General features: G+C 42.5%; 1 protein-coding gene across 2 annotated transcripts in view; it reads right to left on the bottom strand.

Annotated features, from left to right (window-relative positions):
• The window catches only part of LOC109909578 (progressive ankylosis protein homolog), a 32,446-nt gene extending 13,211 nt beyond the window's left edge, over positions 1-19,235 (bottom strand). Inside the window, exons 1-6 of one of the 2 annotated variants that reach the window (XM_020508599.2) lie at positions 18,485-19,235; positions 10,236-10,452; positions 9,855-9,973; positions 8,269-8,352; positions 7,907-8,077; positions 3,663-3,797 (exon numbers count right to left, since the gene is read on the bottom strand). In XM_020508599.2, coding sequence (XP_020364188.1) covers positions 3,663-3,797; positions 7,907-8,077; positions 8,269-8,352; positions 9,855-9,973; positions 10,236-10,452; positions 18,485-18,580 — 822 coding nt within the window. In that variant the 5' untranslated portion in view covers positions 18,581-19,235. The remainder of the gene's footprint in view (positions 1-3,662; positions 3,798-7,906; positions 8,078-8,268; positions 8,353-9,854; positions 9,974-10,235; positions 10,453-18,484) is intronic. The other variant, XM_020508600.2, reaches the window with a different exon arrangement.
• Between the last annotated feature and the right edge of the window lie 224 nt (positions 19,236-19,459).

The following is a 19,459-nucleotide window of genomic DNA, read 5'->3' as shown; positions in this document are numbered from 1 at the left end:
TGTTGCTACCATGCTGTGTTGTCATGGGTTGCTGCCTTGCTATGTTGTCATCTTAGGCCTCTCTTTATGCAGTATTGTCCCTCTTTTTGTGAAGTGCATTTTGTCCTTTATTCATGTTTAATCCCAGGCCCCCGTCCCCGCAGGAGACCTTTTGGTAGGCCGTCATTGTAAATAAGAACTTGTTCTTTCACTGACTTGCCTAGTTAAATAAAAGGTTTTAAAAAAAGGTGCTTTCGCTTTGTTATTACGGGGTAGTGTGTGTAGATTGCTCAGGATTTTTATCATTTTTTTAAATCCATTTTAGAATGAGGCTGTAACATAACAAAATGTGCTAAAAGTCAAGGGGTCTGAATACTTTCCGAAGGCACAGTACATAGAGTGCCTTAAAGTATTCACAGGCAAAATCCTAAAGGAAAACCTAGTTGTGTCTGCTTTCAAATAGACATTGGGAGACAACGGTTCCTTTCAGCAGGACAGTCTAAAACAGAAGGCCAAATATACACTGGATTTGATAAACCACCAACTTTAAATAATAATGTGCAAAGCTCTTAAAGACCCAGAAACACTAAAAGCTGTAATTGTTGCCAAAGGTGATTCTAACATGTATTGACTCGCAAAAATGTCTAAAAACATGTTTTCACTTTGTCATTATGGGGTATTGTGTGTAGATGGGTGAGAAAATAAATATATATAAAAAAATATTTAAAATAAAATGTAAATTAAAATAAAAAAAATAATAAAAAAAATTCGGGTTTTCCCAACAAATTGTGGAATAAGTCAAGGGTAGGGGTAAAGTAACTAGGCAACAGGATATAATAGACCGCTGTAGCAGCAGCTTATGTGAGCAGTAGAGCAGAGTATGTTGTGAGTGCGAAAGTGTGTGTGGCATCAGTATGCATGTGTGCCAGTGTACTGTATGTGTGTGTTGGGGTGTAAGTATGTGTGAGTAGAGTCAAAGCAAGAGAGTTAATACAAATAAATTAAAGGGTCAATGCATGTAGCCCAGCTAGCCATTCATTACTACCTGTCTTGTTTAGAAGTCTTATTGCTTCAGGGTAGAAGCTGTTCAGGGTCCTATTAGTTCCAGATTTGGTGCACTGGTACCAATTGCCATATGCGGTAGCAGAGAGAACAGCCTCTCCTTCAACGTCAGCAAGACAAAATGAGCTGATCGTGGACTACAGGATACGAAGGGCTGAGCATGCCCCCATTCACATCAACAGGCTGTAGTGGAGTGGGTGGAGAGCTTCAAGTTCCTCGGTGTCCATATCACTAAGGATCTATCATGGTCCACACACACCAAAACGATCATGAAGAGGGCACGTGAATGCCTCTTCCTCGTCAGGAGGCTGAAAAGATTTGGCATGGGCCCTTTGACCCCAAGAAGTTCTATAGCTCTACCGTTGAGAGCATCTTGACTGGCTGCATCACCGCTTGGTATAGCAACTTACTTGTCATCTGACCGCAAGGCTCTACAGAGGGTAGTGCATACGGCCCAGTACATCACTGGGGCCGAGCTCCTTGCCCTCCAGGACCTCTATACCAGGCAGTGTCAGAGGAAGGCCCAAGACATATACTGTTCTCTCTGCTACCACACGGCAAGCAGTACTAATATACCAAGTCTGGAACCTGAACAGCATCTACCCCCAAGCCATAAGACTGCTAAATAGTTAATTAAATAGTTAACCAAGTAGCTACACAGACTATCTGCATTCACCCTTTTGACTCATCACATATGCTGCTGCTACTGTTTATTAATCAATCACTTTATTCCTAGTTATATGTACATACACTACATGACCAAAAGCATGTGGACGCCTGCTTGTCTAATATCTCATTCCAAAATCATGGGCATTAATATGCCGTTGGTCCCCCATTTGCTGCTATAACAGCTCCACTCTTCAGGGAAGGCTTTCCATTAGATGTTGGAACATTGCTGCAAGGACCTGCTTTCATTCAGCCACAAGAGCATTAGTGAGGTCGGGCACTGATGTTGGGCAATTAGGCCTGGCTCGCAGTCTGCGTTCCAATTCATCCCAAAGGTGCTCAAATGGGGTTGAGGTCAGGGCTCTGTGCAGGCCAGTCAAGTTCTTCCACACCGATCTCTACAAACCATTTCTGCATGGACCTCACTTTGTGTACGGGGCATTGTCCTGCAGAAACAGGAAAGGGCTTTCCCCAAACTGTTGCCACAGCGTTGGAAGCACAGAATCATCTACAATGTCATTGTATGCTGGGCATTTAGACTTCACGTCACTGGAACGAAGGGGCCTAGCCCGAACCATGAATAACAGCCCCAGACCATTATCCCTCCACCAAATGTTACAGTTGTCACTATGCCTTGGGGCATGTAGAGTTCTCCTGGCATCCGCAAAACCCATATTTGTACGTCGGACTGCCAGATGGTGAAGTGTGATTCATCACTCCAGAGAACATGTTTCCACTGCTCCAGAGTCCAATGGCGGCGAGCTTTACACCACTCCAGCCGATGCTTGGCATTGCACATAGTGAACTTACGCTTGTGTGCAGCTGCTCGGCCATGGAAACCCATTTCATGAAACTCCCGACAAACAGTTATTGTGCTGACTTTGCTTCCAGAGGCAGTTTGGAACTCGGAAGTGAGTGTTGCAACCGAGGACAGACGATTGTTACGTGCTACAGCAATCAGCGGTACCGTTCTGTGAGCTTGTTTGGCTTACCATTTCACAGCTGAGCTGTTGTTGCTCCTAGACGTTTCCACTTCACAATAACAGCACTTACAGTTGACCGGGGCAGCTCTAATGGGGCAGACATTTGACGAACTGAATTGTTGGAAAGGTGGCATCCTATGACAGTGCCACATTGAACGTCACTGAGCTCTTCTGTACGCTCTACTGCCTATATTTGTCAGTAACAAAACAGTATGGATATTGCATGGGTGTGTGCTAAATGTTATACACCTGTCAGTAACGGGTGTGGCTGAAATAGCCGAATCCACTAATTTGAAGGGGTGTCCACATACAAAAATAACTACCTTAATTACCTCGTACCCCTGCACATCGAGTCGGTACTGGTAGCCCTTTATATAGCCAAGTTATCGTTAACTTTTTCTATTATTTCAAAATTCTCTCTCTCTATTGTTGGGAAGGACCCATAAGTAAGCATTTCACAGTTACTCTACACCTGTTGTTTACAAATCAAGTGAAAAATCCAATTTGATTTGAACAGTCTATGGCTCGGGTAGCTGGAGTCTGACAATTGTTGGGGCCTTCCTCTGACACCACCTGATATGGAGGTCCTGGACAAGTGCCTCAGGCTAACTTTTCCTTCATTTTGATTTTGGTACAAATGAAAAAGTGGCATTGACTTGCCCATTTTTCATGCATTGTCTCAATGAAGAGTTCAGTGTTTGACTAGCCATGTGCGACATGTACACAGGCCTGCTAGAGTTAGCATCAGGCAGACAAGCAATATCCACTGTCGTAGTACAGATCAAGCCTGAGCTGGAATGCGAAGCTAACAGAAGCTGGTTAGCTTTAGAAAACCCAGAGTAGATCTAGCTTGATTTGTAGTATAGCCCTCAGGTAAAGGCCATTGCGGATGGCAGCTTCCCAATTACAGTGAGTGGGACTGAACTAAATGGGATATTATTGGGGAGTGGACTGAGTAGGCTTCAAACTCACCTCAGTAGCTACGCTGCTGCCATGGAGGTCCCGGGACACGAAGAGGTTGACGATGGGCCTGCTGATCCGCTGGGTAGCCAGGATGAGGGCCAGAGGCCACCAGAAACTCAACATCTTCCCGATGGTGACATCTCCCTGCAAAGAAGCAAAATGAGAGGGGAAAACAAGGATAAGTTCAATCTGAGTGCCTTAGAGTTGTAGCTGTAGCTCCTTGCCATACGTGAGAGCAGTAGTATTGATTACGAGATAAAATAGGGGCCATTGACCTAATTGTCCTGGTTAATTTTGGGACATGGGCTACTATCTAGGTAGTCTTCAAGTACATCAAAGCCAGTTTTACAAGACCAAAATTAACAATAGAACCGCCATAGGACGGTTGTTTGATTTTGTAAATGTAAAGAAATAAACAAATAAGCCACCCAAAAAAAGCAACATCCTGCTCCTTACCTGACTTTTCCTACATATATAGTACCAGTCAAAAGTTCGGACACACCTACTCATTCAAGTGTTTATTTTCTACAATATAGGATAATAGTGAATATATCAAAACTATGAAATAACACATGGAATCATGTAGTAACCAAAAAAGTCTGATGGGTGACAATATTATCAATTATAAACTGCGTGGTTAGAGCCCTGAATGCTGATTGGCAGACAGCTGTGTATTCCAGACCGTATACCAAGGGTATGACAAAACATTTATTTTTATTGCTCTAATTACGTTGATAACCAGTTTATAATAGCAATAAGGCACCTTGGGGGTTTTCAGTATAGGGCTATGTCCAGGTACACCGCGATGCCTAAGAAGAGCCCTTCTACCACATCCCGCGTGCCTTATTGCTTAATTATACAACAGGTGGTTTTAATCCTGGATACTGATTGGTTAAAACCGCATTCAGACGGTGTCTATTCCACAAGTTACCACCGGCTAAATCTATGACGTTGAAATGCTTATTTATGGTTTCACCTGACTGCGCAATCTAGTCTCAGCTCAGCCAGGCAATTTATATTCTAGATATACACTTTAAAAAGCAACTAGACATTATGTTCCATTTCTTTAAGACTAGTATTTTGGTTTTCAACAGCAGAGATTTGTAATAACTTTGCTGTCCATCTCTCCTACATTTGCAACATTGTTTCAATATTGAAATTCGATCTCCAGCTGTCCTATGCTAATGAACGTGTCAGGACGAGAGACAGACAGGCTGGCAGCTTTTCTCAGCTAGTCGAAATCATGAATCAGCATAATTTGTATGGATATATACAAAGAAATGTCAATAGAAAAACAGCTTCAGTTTGAAGTCATTGTGTTAGCAGTGTAGATGGCTAGCTCTTCTGAACAGTGGCCTGGCGCGAGAACAAAATGTTCTACCCCAGGCAAAAAAATAAAAAAATAACATCATTAACTCATTGTTATGGATGTATCCCCCCCAAAAACAGCTTAAACAAATGCAAATGCAGCTACTTTGTTGTTATTCTTGTTGCACTGTTTGACATGATTGTGTTAGCCAAAATTGGCTAGCTTAGCAAGCAAGGGATAAAAACGTTGCCAGCCATCATGGCAACGGAACATTTAGAACAAATGACTGACTCCCATCCATATTATTAAAAGTAATAATGCCCTCGAAGCAGGTGTTTAGAGGATATTGGCACGAAAAACACCCGTGCCAATATATTCTCCAACACTGGCTTCTCGGGTATTATCACTTAATTGTCCAATTGTACATGAAGAGATGGGTGCAGCTTGTCATTGACAGAAGCAGGGAAAGGGGCACCACTTTTTCAAATTCTCCTCCAGAGTCACATGTAGGTACGACATTTTGATATATAGTGTCAGAAAACAGCAGATTCTGCTGTTTCTAAGACACTGACCTTTGTCAGATAACAAAAAATTCAAGAGGTGAGCTCTATTTTAAAAGATAACTTTTTCCAAGGATAAACACGCTGTCCATGCGTTCAGCACATGAGCACTCAAGGGATCATTGCTCAGGCTACTAAGTAAAGTACTAACGTAATGCAACTTAAAATATGCCATTCTGTTCTTTTGAAATACATTTTCTTATTTCCATAATGTTTAAGACCTGCCAAAACTACATTTCTGTGGTGGTTTTAATGGTTTCCATATATAGCCTACAGTAAAAACTAATGAAATGCTATTATATTATTTGAAATACGTTTTTTTCGTATAATAATGTTACTTAAGACCTTCATAGACACACCCAGATTATTATTATTCCGATAGCATAAATGGAATTTATTTATTTGACTGTTAGAATATTGATGCAGTCTTTCCCCTAAACCACAGGTGTCAAACTCATTCCACAGAGGGCCGAGAGGATGCAGGTTCTCTCCTCCCTTGTATTTGGATGAATTAAGGTCACTAGTTAGCAAGGAACCCACACCTGGATTGTTTATGACTTAATTGAAAGGACAAACCTGACACTAGGTCCTCCATGGAATGTGTTTGGCACCCCTGGCCTAAATTGCAGCCACTCAATTTAAAAAAAACGTATATTAATTCGTAAAAAAAAAAAAAATTGTGATGGTAAAAAGTTTCCAGTAAAAGAACAGATATAAACTATGTAGAAAAGATAATGGAGCTGTATATAAAATAAAAACTAGACAGTGAGGGAGAATCTGAAATTAAAAAACATTTCACGGCATTGGGGCCCCAATTGATAATGGTATAATGTTTGAGTCACTCAGCTTAAGAACCCTCTAGTGACTCCCCATCCCGCATGCGGAAGCGTAATCATCAGCGTAATCACCTGACACTAATTAGCATAACGCAACGGACAAAAATATCCCTAGAAAATATTCCTATTCATGAAAATCACAAATGGAATATATTGAGACATAGCTTAGCCTTTTGTTAATCACCCTAAAAATATGCTTTTACAGCCAAAGCTAGACAAGCATTTGTGTAAGTTTATCGATAGCCTAGCATAGCATTTTGTCCAGCTAGCAGCAGGTAACTTGGTCACAGAAATCAGAAAAGCAATCAAATTAAATTGTTTACCTTTGATGAGCTTCGGATGTTTTCACTCATGAGACTCCCAGTTAGATAGCAAATGTTCCTTTTTTCCAAAAATATTATTTTTGTAGGCGAAATAGCTCCGTTTGTTCTTCACGTTTGGCTGAGAAATCGCCCAGAAATTGCAGTCACGAAAACGGCAAAAAATATTCCAAATTAGCTCCATAATATCGACAGAAACATGGCAAACGTTGTTTATAATCAATCCTCAAGGTGTTTTTCAAATATCTATTTAATAATATATCCATCGGGACAATTACTTTTTCAGTAGGACCGATTGGAGTAATGGCTACCTCTGTATTTTACGTAAGAATCTCTCTGGCAGCATCAGGTGACCACTTGCGCAATGTAGCCGCTTACGGGGATTCTTCAACATAAAATGCGTAAAACTATATCACAATGCTGTGACACCTTCGGGAATACGGAGAAAGAGTAATCTGGTTGATAGCCCATTCACTGCTCAATAGGGACTCATTGGAACGCAACGCTTTCAAAACATGGGGCACTTCCGGATTGGATTTTTCTCAGGCTTTCAACTGCAACATCAGTTCTGTTATACTCAGACAATATTTTTACAGTTTTGGAAACTTTAGAGTGTTTTGTATCCTAAACTGTCAATTATATGCATATTCTAGCATCATTTCCTGACAAAATATCCTGTTTACTACGGGAATGTTTTTTTCCCAAAAATGAACACACTGTCCCCTAGTCACAACAGGTTTTAAGAACACAGCATAAACCATGGTAAAGTTTGTAGAATTGCAGAAATTTTGCTTTAAAATTGCACATTTTCTCTCAGCCACGTGGTAAAATGTGTAGAATTGCAGGAAATCAGGTTTAAACCACCATTTTTTCTCAGTCCCATGACAATGTGTAGAATTATAGGAAACTAGCTTTATTTATTTTTTAAATGTCTCTCCGCCCCATGTCAAAATGTGTACAATTGCAGGGAATTTAGCTTTAAAATAACATTTTGTCTCTGCGGCCAAGAGGGTCTCTAAGATTTTCTGACAAAGACTGAGCCACGGCCACCAATTTAGCAGTTTTTAAGCTAATTTCCTACAATTCTACGCATTTTGACATGGACGCCGTTTGGGAACCACTGCTGCAGTGGATACTTATCGCCTGAAAGGCTCAGCAGTTCTAGTGTTAAATAAACATGTTGAACTCTTAAAAAGGTCCCAGTTGGGTGACGAAGGAAACAGCGTACCCCTACGTCAACGCCACTGGAGTCCGGGATGTTGTCGTGAATGTTGTAGTAGTAGCCCAGGCCCACGATGACGAAGCGCACCAGGGCTCCCATGTACAGGGCGAGGATGGGGATGAGAAGGGGCTCCACACACGGCAGGTTACTATGCATCAGGACGGACACAAACACAATCTGCCACAGAGAGGGGGGGGGGCCACAGTCAGAAACACTCCGTTAGGACCACATCACACTCACAACTCATCAGAGCAGGGCATACTGCCAAGTCCACTTTTGAGGGGAATTGCATTTTTGTTTTGGCTACAAGAACCCATCTTCACTGTAATGGGGATTAGTGAACAACAAGGAAGCGATCTGTTGAGTACCTGGGTGATGACATCAGAGATGGAGGCAGAGCCTACAATGACACTGTATTTGTGCTTGAGGAGGATTCCAGCATGTATCCAAGACTAAAAAACAAAAATGAACAAGGAGACAATTGTTGCTTCTCCACCCAATAATTTTAGCATACAAAGTTATTTTCTGTAAAAATAAAAAGCAACCCAAAGGCTCACATTGAATACGTAAATATGCGATAGTTGAAATACAGGGACAGGAGTGCGTACGTTTTAAGATCAGCACGATGTCAAGGCGATTATACATACATTTGAGGTGTTAAGCTTCTTTCTGCCATGATTATGGCTCTCTGGCTAGCCTAAATGGCACCCTATTCACCACATAACGCACTACTTTTGAACATGGCCCATCCAAATGCATTTGGAAAGTATTCAGACCCTTTGCTCAGTACTTTGTAGAAGGACCTTTGGCAGAGATTACAGCCTCGAGTCGTCTTGGGTATGAAACTACAAGCTTGGCACACCTGTATTTGGGGAGTTCCTCCCATTCTTCTCTGCAGATCCTCTCAAGCCCTGTCAGGTTGGATGGGGAACATCGCTGCACAGATACTTTCAGGTCCCTCCAGAGATGTTTGATTGGGTTCAAGTCCGGGCTCTGGCTCTGGCCAGTCCCTGACACTAAAAAAACATCCCCACAGCATGATGCTGCCACCACCATGCCTCACCGTAGGGATAGTGCCAGGATTCCTCCAGGCGTGTCACTTGGCATTCAGGCCAGTTCAACCTGGTTTCATGAGACCAGAGAATCTTGTTTTTCATGGTCTGAGTCCTTTAGGTGCCTTTCGGCAAACTCCAAGCGGGATGTCATGTGCTTTTTACTGAGGCGTGGCTTCCGTCTGGTCACACTACCATAAAGGCCTGATTGGTGGAGTGCTGCAGAGATGGTTGTCCTTCTGGAAGGTTCTCCCATCTCAACAGAGGAACTCTAGAGCTCTGTCAGAGTTACCATCATCGGGTCACCTCCCTGACCAAGGCCCTTCTTCCCCGAAGGCTCAGTTTTGCTGGGCGGCCAGCTCTAGGAAGAGTCTTGGTGATTCCAAAATGCTTCCATTTAAGAATGATGTGGCCACTGTTCTTGGGGACCTTCAATGCTGCAGACATTTTTCGGTACCCTTCTCCAGATCTGTGCTCGACACAATCCTGTCTCGGAGCTCTACGGACAATTCCTTTGACCTCATGGCTTGGTTTTTGCTTTGGCATCCACTGTCAACTGTGCGACCTTATATAGACAGGTGTGCCCCTTTCCAAATCATGTCCAATCAATGATCAATGGAAACAGGATGCACCCAAGCTCAATTTCGAGTCTCATAGCAAAGGGTCTGAATACTTCTGTAAATAAGGTATTACAGTGTTTTGGGGGTCATTATGCGGTATTGTCTGTAGATTGATGAGGAAAAAGATTTATTTAATCAATATTACAATACGGCTGTAACGTAACAAAATGTGGAAAAGGGGAAGGGGTCTGAATACTTAACGAATACACTGTATATAGTGAATAGGGTGATATTTGGGACGCAGACCCTGAAATCAAGCTGTATACTCTCCTCGGTACTCACCATGGCGTCCAGCAGTGGGAAAGTTGCCAGGTAGAGGAAAGCCCTCCTGGTCTTGTTGCCCACGGAGTCGTCCACATGATGCAGCTTATTGATAATGTAGTAGCCTAGGTCTGTCTGGGCTAGAGAGGGGAGAGAAGCAGAATACTGTAAGGACTGAGGAGATGGCACCACTAACTCGATTTTAAACTTTTGAGATGATAAAACACTAGTGGGTTGGCCTCTTCATTTAAAAAATAAAACAGAAAAGCTGAACTTAAAAGCAGTTTACAACTGACATATCACTGGATTTAAAATCACTTGGAATGAATAAGAATAAATACTAGTAGTTAGTTACTATTAAATGTCATGGTTTGGGACAAAACAACCATGTTTAATCCTCACCGATGAGAACATGAATGATGAATGCCATAGAGCCTGCTACCGCCATGCACAGCACAGCACAGCCCCGGTCCCTCTTGCTGTTGACAAACACCAGGCCCACGTTCTTGAAATCACTCATGGGCCCAGTAAAGAACTTCATTAGCGAATAGGCCAGCCCATAGCTGGCAAGCATCTCAACCGCATCCTCTTTAAAGCCTGCTAAACCCCGGTTTAGAGCCTGCCAAGGACCAAAAGGCCAAGGGAATGGGTGGGAAAGAGTGAGAACGTATTAGCCCCAAGGTTCAGCATCATACAACCATCATTCATACCAGTATGCATTAGCCTGAGGCGTATACTACAAATCAGGTTTGAGGAGTTAGCGAGGTAACTTTGGTCAATTGAACAAATTCGTATTAACAATGACGGCCTAACCCGGCCAACGCTGGGCCAATTGTGCGCCTGCCTATGGGACTCCCAATCACGGCCAGATGTGATGCAGCCTGGATATTTTCCCACATGTTAATGCCTCTATTAAAAACGCCAAGATAGTGACATTTCTCCATTTCTATTTTAGATTTAAGATTATAATATTGTTGTGAGTATGTTAGTGTTTATTGACCTATTGATGAACTGCTGTGACAGTAAATGGCTAGCTACCTGATATATCCTAGCTCCCTAGTTAACCATTGGTAATCTGAGCATCGTAGATCATTTCTGAAGAGGTGTCCTTTCAGAATGAGTGGTGCTGAGGCTACTGGTGTTGCTATTGTCTGTGGTGGCATGGAAAGGGGGATCAGAGAAGGACATTCAACAGTGACAATGAAGAGGTAGCGAGCTGGGTGAGAGATTCAGATTAAGAGTAGAGGCTACAGAGATGAACCACAAATGACTGGCCAGGCCACCACACACACCTGCAGGACACTCCTCTCCCGGCCCTCTTCCCCTGGCAGCCACGTACTCACTCACATAACTCAAATTTAGGGAAGATCTAGGGCTGTATTCACAAAGTGTTTCAGAGTATCATTGCTGATCAGGTCCATCTTGTCCATGTAAATCAGAAGATGCAGCTGCTATTTCAGCACTGTAATGGTGACAAAGCACTGGAAGACGACTTCAGGTGCACTAGAGTGCTTTAGACAAATTCACTCTGAGAGGTGGTTTAAAGTAAACTGCATTCAAATGTTTACTTTTCCTTTGGGAAACGTCATGAAACAAGGGTTGCGCGAGTGGAAATTTTAAACGGAATTTATGGAACTCCCTCGTGTGCTTCTGTTATGGGGAAAAATTCCACAATGAAACTGACATTAAACGTAAAGAATGATACATTTGCATCTGTTGGCCATCAAGTAGGCTGTTAATTTGCAATGCCATTGCAGGCTACTGTAGCCTACCATTTGCTACAATAAACTTTTAACTCGCTCACACACACACCTTTTTCAGGACCCTGTCTTTCAAAGATTATTTGTAAAACTCCAAATAATGTCATAGAGCTTCATTGTAAAGGGTTTAAACACTGTTTCCCATACTTGTTCAATGAACCATAAACAATTAAATAAACATGCACATGTGGAACGGTCATTAAGACACTAACAGCTTACAGGCGGTAGGCAATTAAGGTCACAGTTATGAAAACTGAGGACACTAAAGAGGCATTTCTACTGACTCTGAAAAACACCAAAAGAAAGATGCCCAGGGTCCCTGCTCATCTGTGTGAACGTGCCTTAGGCATGCTGCAAGGAGGCATCAGGACTGCAGATATGGCCAGGGCAATAAATTGCAATGCCTGTACTGTGAGACGCCTACGACAGTGCTACAGGGAGACAGGACGGACAGCTGATCATCCTCGCAGTGGCAGACCACATGTAACACCTGCACAGGATCGGTACATCCGAACATCACACCTGCGGGACAGGTACAAGATGGCAAAAACTGCCCGAGTTGCACCAGGAACGCACAATCCCTGCATCAGTGCTCAGACTGTCCGCAATAGGCTGAGAGAGGCTGGACTGAGGGCTTGTAGGCCTGTTGTAAGGCAGGTCCTCTCCAGACATCACCGGCAACAGCATCGCCTATGGGCACAAACCCACTGTTGCTGGACCATACAGGACTGACAAAAAGTGCTCTTCACTGATGAATTGTGGTTTTGTCTCACCAGGGGTGATGGTCGGATTCGCATTTATCATCGAAGGAATGAGCATTACACCGAGGCCTGTACTCTGGAGCGGGATTGATTTGGAGGTGGAGAATCCGTCATGGTCTGGGGTGGTGTGTCACAACATCATCGGACTGAGCTTGTTGTCATTGCAGGCAATCTCAAAGCTGTGCATTACAGGGAAGACATCCTCCTCCCTCATGTGGTACTCTTCCTGCAGGCTCATCCTGACATGACCCTCCAGCATGACAATGCCACCAGCCATAATGCTCGTTCTGTGCGTGATTTCTAGTGTTCTGCCATTGCCACAGAAGAACCTGGAACTCAATCCCATTGAGCACGTCTGGGACATGTTGGATTGGAGGGTGAGGGCTAGAGCCATTCCCCCCAGAAATGTCCGGGAACTTGCAGGTGCCTTGGTGGAAGAATGGGATAACATCTCACAGCAAGAACTGGCAAATCTGGTGCAGTCCATGAGGAGATGCACTGCAGTACTTAATGCAGCTGGTGGCCACACCAGATACTTACTGACTTTTGATTTTGACCCGTTTGTTCAGGGACACATTATTCCACTTCTGTTAGTCACGTCTGTGGAACTTGTTCAGTTTATGTCTCAGTTGTTGAATCTTATGTTCATACAAATATTTACACATGCTAAGCTTGCTGAAAAGAAACGCAGTTGACAGTGAGACGTGAGACGTTTCTTTTTTTGCTGTGATAACTATATAGCAAAATTAACCTTTACCAAATTTCTGAAATATTGTAACAAAATCTGCATAGGAGACAATATACATGTGCCTATACATAATGGATGCATGTGGAAATATGTAAAACCCCATAGAAATAGAAAGAATAAACAGGCGTCCCCATTAAAGATAATGATGACAATGGGTGGACTGGCAGAAATTGCAAATGTACCCATAGTAGCAAAGCAGGATGTAAAAGCAAGATGTGTACCTATCAATCTGTTCCGTGATTAGTTTAATAAACTTAATTGACAATACAAAAAAATACATTCTATGAGCAACTTAAGTTAGCATAATTTTAATTAATATTCTACATTACCAGGCAGTCATTGCGAGTGTACCCATGAGTTTACCAGTCAGGTTCCAAACTCAAAGCCCATTCAACTCATTCTATTTCTATGCTAAAAACACTTTATACCCCTGTCCTGATCCTGAAAAACTGAATCAGTCATTCAGGCGAATTAGACATTATTTCCATTTAGCTTTGCCTCCAGAGAGCATCCGCAGCTGCCGCTTTCCATAGAAGGGAGCTTGGTACGATTCATAGTTGCTCACACGGCCATTACGCATGCATAATCCTAACCTCTTCTGAGATGCACGCTTGGACTCCTACTGCCCACTAGGACTAGGCAAGAATACCAGCTAGTATGAGTAGGCCTGTCATCTGTCATATGACTGGGACTGCTGTGGGTCACTGGTGTGGGGCTATGATATTCATAAGATCTCCACTGAACTGGGCTTTAGTTCTGTGTGCCTTATGGCCTTCTCAAAACCACAACGATGCACAAGTAGATCAATACATCTACTAATAATTAAAATCACTCACCACTCATTCAACAAAAAGCTACTCTTCTTTCCATGTTATAGTGGACATGTTGCTCACTGTCCTAGATCCATGCAAGGGCTTTTTAGTTTACATTCACTGTTCTAGATATCACAGTGGAGCTTGCCAGTTTGAAGTCCTAAAACCCAGAAATGAGTTACCTATGGTTTGTTAAGCTATCCCTATTTGTGAAAAAGAATGAAAAAAGAATAGGGTTTTGGGATAAACGCCAAAAATAAGAGGTTAACAGACGCTTAAGATATCTTCTACGTATTGTTCTATGAGATAAATCAGTCAGTTAACATTACCTTTATGAATTATGAAGCCTTTATAGATTATGCATATACCGTGCATTCATAAAGTACTCAGACCCCTTAACCTTTTCCACATATTCTTACGCTACAGCTTAATTCTAAAATTGATTTAAAATATAAAAAATGTCATCAATCTATACACAGTACCACAATGACAAAAACAGATTTAGATTTTTTTGCCAATTTACTAAAAATAAAAACAAATACCATATTTTAAAAAGTATTCAGACCCTTTGATATGAGACTCGAAATTGAGCTCTGGTGCATCCTGTTTCCATTGATCAAGTTGTAAAAACATTTCAAGGATGATTGGAGTCCACCTGGGGTAAATTCAATTGATTGGACATGATTTGGAAAGGCACACACCTGTCTATATAAAAGGTCCCACAGTTGACAGTGCATGTCAGAGCAAAAACTAAGCAATGAGGTTGAAGGAATTTTCCGTAGAGCTCCGAAACAGGATTGTGTCGAGGCACAGATCTGGGGAAGGGTACCAAAAAATGTCTGCAGCACTGAAGGTCCCCAAGAACAGTGGCCTCCATCATTCTTAAATGGAACCACCAAGACTCTTCCTAGAGCTGGCAGCCCGGCCAAACTGAGCAATCGGAGGAGAGGGGCCTTGGTCAGGGAGGTGACCAAGAACCCTATGGTCACTCTGACAGAGCTCCTATGTGGAGATAGGAGAACCTTCCAGAAAGACAAGCATCTCTGCAGCACTCCACCAATCAGGCCTTTATGGTAGAGTGGCCAGACGGATGCCACTCCTCAGTAAAAGGCACATGAGTCAGCTTGGAGTTTCCCAAAAGGCATCTGAAGGACTCTCAGACCATGAGAAACAAGATTGAACTCTTTGGCCTGAATGCCAAGTCCTGAGGAAATCTAGCATCATCCCTATGGTGAAGTATGGTGGTGGCAGCATCATGCTGTGGGGATGTTTTTCCAATGGCAGGGACTCAGGATCGGTGGAAAGATTAACAGAGCAAAGTACAGAGAGATCCTTGATGAAAACATGCTCCAGAGCGCTCTGGACCTCCGACTGGGGCGAAGGTTCACCTTCCAACAGGACAACGACCCTAAGCACACAGCCAAGACAATGCAGGAATGGCTTCCGGACAAATCTCTGAATGTCCTTGAGTGGCCCAGCCAGAGGCCGGACTAGAACCCGATCGAACATCTCTGGAGAGACCTGTGCAGCGACACTCAGATGTGTTAAGTCAAGAAGGGGAGACAAATACAATATGACATCCATCTAATCTGGAGGAGGAAATTGTTGTCCAAAATCAAACTTTCAACAGGCACTGACCCAACAATGATAAAGAGTGAATATGCACACACTCAGCCAATTCTCTCCACTGGTGCCATTAAGATAGGCTATTCTGTTCGCTAAATTTAGTTGAGAACTATGATAACAGATATTAGTATTTTCATTGTCTTCTCTTTACAGCAGTAACTATTTGCTTTCCAAACTGTTTTCCAGCAATTATGTTTTGAAATATTGCAATATGCCTGGTAGTGATGGGGGATCAATAGTTACATCGCGGGACATTATTTTTGACTATCGTATAATTTTGACAATTTTTATTTTGATTTGATTAGATTTTTTAAAATTGCGCTAGTTTGCTGTACCGGCACCAAAACTCCATAGCCTTTTCTCCATTTTCTTTTTAAATAATGAGTTAATTAGATTTCGGACTCTTTCTCATGGCTCGTCCCTCTGCGGCAGACATGGTGAGCAATATGTTTGGCAAATCGAATCGCAATAAATAAATAAAATCACAATATCGATTCCCAAAATAATACTGAGAATAGCAATACATATCGCAACCCTAACCTAAGTATCGTGATAACATCGTATTGTGAGGTCCCTGGCAATTCACAGCACTAATGCCTGGCTGTGCCTCTACTTTTCACTGACAGTCGCAACTCAAAAATCAAATAGGCTATTTGGTATTTGCCACCAAAGCTCTACAGTGGGACCATTTTATTAGCATATGTCCCTAAATATTTTGCTGTGCGACCTGGAATTTGAATTTAGGAACACCAGTGCACCTACCACATTTAAGATTCTAGCTTTATTTCTTCATACACCACATGGCCAAAGTCATGGGCATTACTATGGAGTTGGTCCCCCTTTGCTCCTATAACAGCTCCACTCTTCAGGGAAGGCTTTCCACTAGATGTTGGAACATTGCTGCAGGGACTTGCTTCCATTCAGTCATAAGAGCATTAGTGAGGTCGGGCACTGATGTTGGACAATTAGGCCTGGCTCACAGTCGGCGTTCCAATTCATCCCAAGGGTGTTCAATGGGGTTGAGGTCAGGGCTCTGTGCAGGCCAGTCAGGGCTCTGTGCAGGCCAGTCAGGGCTCTGTGCAGGCCAGTCAAGTTCTTCCACACCTATCGCTACAACCTGAGGAGTATTTGTCTGTAATAAAGCCCTTTTGTGGAGAAAAATTCATTCTGATTGATGTGAAATCCCTAGATTTGGGCCAAATTAATTTGTTTCAATTGACTGATTTCCTTATATGAACTGTAACTCAGTAAAATCGTTGTTGCATGTTGCATTTAGTTATGTATAGTTTTCATTGGGAAGGCAGATAAATCGTTTTTATCAAAAGCAATCCCTTTTGCATGAGAAAGCACAGAATCCTAGTAATTGCTACACATGCTTAATTACTTCAATTTTGTTTTGAGCAGACTTCGCGGGGCACCTGACTCACGCCCGGGAGGGTGCCAGGTTCCAAATAGAATGCATTCAACTTTCAGCCGAAACAAAACACCTACACGGGCACCCGGGCGGGATTAATCGAACTGTGTGTGTCCCTAACTTTGCCAACAGACAAAACACTGAATGGATCAGTGGTTCACCAATCAGGGCCTCACAAGGAGTGATGTGTAATGAAACCATTTGTTGAGGGGGAGACAGCAACATTCCCATGAAACGCATCTATAACATTAATATCAATTATATTCTGAGAATATAGCAACCATGTTCTGTGGGAAGTAATGGAATATTCTCCCAACCCTCAGAAAACAGGACACATGAATGTTCCTGTAAAGGAAAATATGCTTACTTTCCTTATGAAACACAATTTTCCACCGCCATGCAAGAGTGGTTTAACGTTAATCCCGAATGTTGTATATCTGTTCAACCAATCAGGTTTAAACTACCAGACCATGGGCTATGTTTATTTTATGCCTGATGCTGTGGCAGCATCGCATTGGTGGAAACCAAGACTACTCTCAGGGCAGGCCTGGTTGTGGCAAGAAATGTTGGCGTCATGTCTGGGACTATTTTAGCTAACCCGTTTCCTAACCTTAACCTAAATCTCCTAACACTTTAAAAACAAAATAATTCTCACCCACCAAGCACGTTTTTGTATGGAGGTCAATGCTGTGTCGAATTTGGTCCCCGCCAAAAAATGTATGGCTTATTTACTATGTATTTAATTGAATATAAATGTCCTAATGCATACGTTGTTAGGAGTACTGATATAAGTAGGCCACGTGACTTCCCCGCAACTTTGTGGGGGGAAAAAAAACACTTTTATCAGAGTTGTATTGAGATGACTAAGCATATTCATGTTATGAGGCTAGTATGGTTGCATTTCTCCATTGAATACATGCGGTTGAAATCAACAACCCTCATCGAATATTCAAAAAAGTATTCAAATAATGAGATGTATCCACCAATCCAAAGAAAGTATAGGCGGGATTAACATTTTGTCACTAGCATGGTAGTGGAAAACGGTGTTTCATAAAGTAAAAGCATATTTTTCCCGACATCTATCCATTCAATAAAGTTGAGGAAATTGACACCTATGCAGCCTGAATGGAGAATATGTCAGGTACGAACCGGTCCACAAGTGATGCAAATGTATTGCTGGCTCCATAATTTATTTGGACGGTAAAATGACCCGTCTCAATATCGCCATCTGCCGGCGTTTAAATTATACACGTGCCTGTAATGAATTGATCAAATTCTTGAATTGTAGGCCACTACTAGTGGTGGTCTGATGGATAGATACAACATTCTGAACCACGTTGAATGCTAAGTTAATGTCAAATCAAACAAGCGATAGAAGTTATCCGGACCGTGTTTTGACAGAGCCTGACATCTAGCGAATTGTTGACGTTCATCCGTCACTCTTGCCTCAACCCCCAATGTTGGCTACCGACTAGCACATATCCTATGCAAATATCGCTGTCTCATGTCAATTTGATGCCGCCGACCTACCTGTTCACCGAGGTCGATGGCTACATTGGTGATAGCCATAGGCACCAGAAAGCTGATGAGAGGCCAATATGGAATGAGAGATGGAAATTCCAACATAGTATAGCAGGGGTGACAGAACCAGGTGCATCTGCTTCAGCCGTGATTATTTAAAATATTACGTTAAATCGGTAGAATAGATTGTAGGTAGGCACTTCACGTTAAATAAATGTCAATTCAACTGACAATCAAAGTCAGAACGCTCCCCGCATCGCTGGATCCAAGGAATACGCTTCGGTGTGCAGAGGAGGCGAAGGTCAGAAGAATTATTGCAGATGGGCGTTTCTCCATCGCTCGACAACGTTGGAAAAAATGACAGCAAGCTGCATAAAAAAAAATTGACCGAGAGAATCCAGCGAGAACCTCGGCTTGTATCAAAACAATGAGGGAATACCAGAAAGCTTTGCTCTCGTAGCATACGATTCTGAGCGTTCAACAGCAAGCCATCCCCGCCTTGCCTGATACCAAACCACACACGTGGTTCGGCACCAAATTTAAACTTCCTCCACCTACTCTCGACGTCATGAATTATAGGTAGACAAATCAAATTGAAATGGTCGTGTACACATATTGCTGCAACAGTGCAGTATACTTAAATTGCGTGCGCAAACTCACTCTGGCTATCTACGCCGATTTCAGAGCGCAGAATAACTGATTCATTTACGAACGCGAAACAGCCTCTGAATATGGCCAGTGTCAGTAAAAGTCGGGGGGTGGAGTGGAGGCAATTTAAGAATACAGCCTTATTAAACAATAAGGCACAAGAGGTACAATGACAGTTTTACCACATTTTCTTTAGAGTTTTTTTTCTCCCTATTGGCATTTACTTCGATTTGTCCATGATAATGAAGTTGATGCGTGATTTCGCCGAGCTCAGAAAAAAAGTTGTCTCATCTCGTCTGGGCACTGTTCACTCTATGTATGGTATTTACAGAGAGA

Source organism: Oncorhynchus kisutch, linkage group LG18, assembly GCF_002021735.2.
Source record: "Oncorhynchus kisutch isolate 150728-3 linkage group LG18, Okis_V2, whole genome shotgun sequence".
In the NCBI taxonomy this organism is placed as follows: domain Eukaryota; kingdom Metazoa; phylum Chordata; class Actinopteri; order Salmoniformes; family Salmonidae; genus Oncorhynchus; species Oncorhynchus kisutch.
This window is presented reverse-complemented; position numbering and strand designations above follow the sequence as displayed.